This window comes from Palaemon carinicauda, chromosome 22 (assembly GCF_036898095.1).
Source record: "Palaemon carinicauda isolate YSFRI2023 chromosome 22, ASM3689809v2, whole genome shotgun sequence".
NCBI lineage: Eukaryota > Metazoa > Arthropoda > Malacostraca > Decapoda > Palaemonidae > Palaemon > Palaemon carinicauda.
In genome coordinates this window covers 116,058,951-116,063,950 of record NC_090746.1, presented here as the reverse complement: position 1 = coordinate 116,063,950, position 5,000 = coordinate 116,058,951, and the positions used below count along the sequence as shown (strand labels likewise).

General features: G+C 35.6%; 1 protein-coding gene across 1 annotated transcript in view; it reads left to right on the top strand.

The window, feature by feature from the left end:
- LOC137616252 (uncharacterized) overlaps window positions 1–5,000 on the top strand; it is a 17,606-nt gene that overhangs the window by 7,606 nt on the left and 5,000 nt on the right. The window contains exon 4 of the mRNA XM_068345869.1: window positions 95–289. Coding sequence (XP_068201970.1) covers window positions 95–289 — 195 coding nt within the window. The remainder of the gene's footprint in view (window positions 1–94; window positions 290–5,000) is intronic.

Sequence of the window (5,000 nt, the reverse complement as noted above, 5' to 3'; positions counted from 1 at the left end):
AGTTGAGGCTGCCTTGCCCCCCTCAGTGGCTGGGTTACAAGTTGAAATATAGTAAAAAAAAAAAATCTGATTCGCATAATCGCTTTCTTTCCAGAAACCAGGAACCTTCATGGAAATTGGCTCCCAGGATGGAGAGTTCATGTCTCTGACGCTGTATTTGGAACAAAAACTCGGGTTCCAAGGGGTTCTCGTTGAACCCAACCCCCGGGACTACCATAAACTGAGGGAAGCCAAAAGATCTTCCTTCTCCATAAATGCTTGTGCTACACCGGAAGCAGGCCATAGAAAGGTAAGACATTTATTAGTATTACTTGCTAAGCTACAACCCTATAGTCCATTTCTTTTATCGAGGCAGATTTGCACCGACTCGCAGCAGTGCCCTTTTAGCTCGGAAAAGTTTCCTGATCGCTGATTGGTTAGAATTACCTCGTCCAACCAATCAGCGATCAGGAAACTTTTCCGAGCTAAAAGGGCACCGCTGCGAGTCGGTGCAAATCTGCATCGCTAAAAGAAATGGACTATAGTTGGAAATGCAAGATGCTATAAGCCCAGGGGCTCCAATAGGGAAAATAACCTAGAGAGCAAAAGAAAACAAGGAAAAATAGAATATTTTAAGAACTGTAACATTAAAATAAATTTTTCATATATAAACTATAAAAACTTTAACAAAAAAAGAGGTAGAGAAATAAGATAGAATAGTGTCCCCGAGTGTACCCTCAAGCGAGAAAACTCTAACCCAAGACAGTGGAAGACTATAGTATAGAGGCTATGGCACTACCCAAGACTAGAGAACAATGGTTTTATTTTGGTGTGTCCTTCTCCAAGCATAGCTGCTTACCATAGCTAAAAAATCTCTTCTACCCTTACCAAGAAGGAAGTAGTAACAGAACAATTACGGGACAGTAGTTAACCTCTTGAGAGAAAAATAATTTTTTGGTGATCTTAGTGTTGTGAGGTGTATGAGGACATCGAGAATATATAAAGAATAGGCCAGACTATTCGGTGTATATGTAGGCAAAGGGAAAATGAACCGTAACCAGAGAGAAGGATCCAATGTAGTACTGTCTGGCCAATCAAAAGACCCCATAACTCTCTAGCGGTAGTATCTCAACGGGTGGCTGGTTGAGATACTACCACTAGAGAGTATATCTTAAGAAAAGTGAGGGGAAATTAAGGCAATAAGGATAATATTTACGGATGAGGTAAAGAAGTCCACCTAACCTAAACTTCCCCCACCTAACCTAACCTACGAGCTCTGCCCTTACCTACTTACCCAACAAGGGTGGGGGTGACCAACCCCCTGCGACCCCCCCCCCCCCCCCCCTTACACTGCCGTATTCTTTGCCGGCCGGCATCACACATATAGGTGGCCGCTATCGTACATACACTCCAGGTAATCAATTAATTTAATGTTTGACTGACAGCACTTTTTTTTTTTTTTTCTGAAGTGTGGTTTGCTTAACTGGCAGGAGTGTTTGTGTAGCTTCCATGGTCTTACACTTGAATTTTCTTGAATACTCTATTTTCCTGTGCTTAATTCCTTCTGTTTTAGTTTTATTTAGTTTTCAATTAGTTCATTATGCATGTTGCATAAGATTTTTCATAACTCTGACCATCCTTTACATTCAGATCTCCCTGGACAATTCTATCCTGTTCGTAATACTAGGCAGGCAGTTAATTCTAATAGTCAGTCTTTCTCTATCATGAGGCTCAATACTACACAGTATTCTAGAAGTTTCATTCCAGCTGTTATCAAGTTGTGGAATGATCCTAATCGGGTAGTTAAATCAGTGGAACTTCAAAAGTTCAAAGTTGGAGCAAATGTTTTTATGTTGACCAGGCTGACATGAGTCTTTTTATAGTTTATATATGACAGATCTGTTCTTGACGTTGTTAAAAGTTTAAATAGGACATATCTGTTTTGACGTTGATACGGTTTTTAGAATTATTTATTGTTAACTTGTTCTCATCATTTATTTATTTCTTTATTTCCTTATTTCCTTTCCTCGCTGGGCTATTTTTCCCTATTGGAGACTTTGGGCTTATAGCATCTTGCTTTTCCAACTAGGGTTGTAGTTTGGCTAATAATAATAATAATAATAATAATAATAATAATAATAACCGGATGATTTATTTATTCGCTATTTCTGTATTGATATTTCAGTACTTACAAAAATATTCTTTTTCTTTTTAGCTCTATTCTTTCCTTGTACCATGACTATATTTTTGCCCTGTTCTGAGAGACTCTGATTATGCTTAGTGTGAAAAATAATAAGTGGAAAGGAGAAGAATGTATTGGCTTAAAAAAAATCACACAAAATTAAAGGTTGGTATATAAATTATGGATGCTCTGGCAAATATATCAGTCTACTCTCTGTCTGTAAAGATTGCCTTGCCTTATGCAAGACACGGGCTCTTGCGTTAGCAGCCCGTAAGCGAATGTAATTATAATTTACTTTAATTTACTATAAAAGAAGGAGCACTGTCTACATCAGTGGTTCCCAACCTGGGGGAAATTTCCCCCTGGGGGGAAATTTGAAGCTACCAGGGGGGAAATAATTACACTACCTACTAACTAAAAAAATATCAGATGCCAAAAGAAGCCCTGATATTGATACACTGGTGCACAAGAAGCGGCCTCAACCTTCTCACTAATTCAATTTTGAAGTGGAAGAATAAACAAAAGTCCTTTTATTTTGCTACTAGCCGCTCTCCATTTACTGATAAACAAATAGTTACAGAGTGTAATGGATAGAGAGCGGTTAGTAACAACTAACCGCATAGCTCTATGGCTATACGGTTAGTTGTTACTAACCGCTCTCTATCCATTTTACCCTGTAACTATGTGTTTATCAGTATATTTGTATAATGGAAAAATAAATTAGTAAGTCGTCACAGTGTGTTTCAACTACTCTTTCCCACACACACATAAAGGGGGAAATCTGGAGGGTTGCACTGGGTGCAGGGGGAAATGACAGGAAAAAGGTTGGGAACCACTGGTCTACATAGAAAACTCTCACCACTCATTGATGCATCAGGATTATTTTCCCAAAAGACAGCAGCGCTAGTGATTGTGGTCTCCTCACAATCACATTCACTCAAGTGCAAGAGCTCATTTTTTTTTTCTCTGGTACCTTTTGATTATGCGCATGCATCATGAGATACCTGATAACTGACAAGGACTTTGCTATACTTGCTCTCTGTCGAAGTTTAATGAAAGAACCTTTATATTGTCAAGGACATTTAGTTGTGTATCTTCGATTATCTGTCAAATTATATCGAAGGGGAATTTTTTTTCTTTTTTTTTTCTTCTTTTTATTGGATGTTGAGATTGAGGTTTGCATCGTGAACGAAATTAGATGTTATGTACTTATATCGAAGGGAAAATCATATATATATATATATATATATATATATATATATATATATATATATATATATATATATTTTTTTTTTTTTTAATTAGATGTTGAGATTGAGGTTTGCATCGTGAACGAAATTAGATGTTATGTACTTATATTGAAGGGAAAATCATATATATATATATATATATATATATATATATATATATATATATATATATATATATATATATTTTTTTTTTTTTTTTTCAATTAGATGTTGAGATTGAGGTTTGCATCGTGAACGAAATTAGATGTTATGTACGAGATAAGAAAAATAATAACTAAGGATTATGTGTCTGTGTTACAAATAGATTAGTTGTTTATAAAAATCTTTATAGATATCAACATCAAGTCTATACGTTAGTTGAGACAGACTTTTAAAGTTTCATATACGTCCGTTTAACTATAGTCACACTGTTATGCAAGTTAAAAACCTTTGATCCAATTAGGATTTGATATAAATTGTTCTTTCTCTTTATTATGAAAATCGAAATTGGTTAACGGCAAAGAGAGGGAGAAAGATTGATGGTAAAAACTCGACTGTCTAAAATGATTTTAAAAAGGCTATTGCTGTTAAGGATATGTTAGATAAGAGAATGAAAAAACTCATTTGAATTGTGCTTACGTAAGAAAAATAAAAAAAAATAAAAAAACACTTGTGGAAACAAGTAGTGAAATGTATTAAATGAATATCTTAGTTTCATACAAAAACATGAATTAAAATTGCATGTAACATTGTGATTGTGCTTACGTAAAAAAAAAAAAAAAAAAAAAAAACACCACTTGTGGAAACAAGAAGTGAAATGTATTAAATGAATATATTAGTTTCATAAGAAACGTGAATTAAAATTGCATGTAACATTGTGATTGTGCTTACGTAAAAAAAAAGAAAAAGACACCACTTGTGGAAACAAGAAGTGAAATGTATTAAATGAATATCTTAGTTTCATAAGAAACATGAATTAAAATTGCATGTAACATTGTGATTGTGCTTACGTAAAAAAAAAAAAAAAAAAAAAAAAAAAAAAAAAAACACTCGTGGAGACAAGTAGTGAAATGTATTAACTGAATATCTTAGTTTCATAAGAAACATGAATTAAAATTGCATGTAACATTGTGATTGTAGCTGGGAGGTTTTTAAAGGTTTAAAGGCAGCTCATGAATGGTAGAGGCAAGGGACAATGTCATTGCTCTAACAAGAAGAACAATGCCCTAGAGACTGACCATATATGCATATGATCAGTGCCCAAGCACCCTCTCCACTCAAGGTAGGACCAGGGAGGGCCAGGCAATGGATGCTGATGCCTCAGCAGGTAGACCTACAGGCTCTCTCAAACACCCCCATCCTTAGCCCACAAGGATGGTGATGTTGCAGCGATCAAAGGAACTAACGAGTTTGAGCGGAACTCGAACCCCAGTCTGACGATCACTAGGCAGAGACGTTTACCAACAGGCATAGTTCAGATATCTTCCATTATTTCAGAAAATAGGAATAGAAAACTATATTCTCTTCCTATTATTATCACTAGGCCTAGGCCTTCTTCTGATGGATACGACATTGTGGATAAAGGAGAGAGAGAGAGAGAGAGAGAGAGA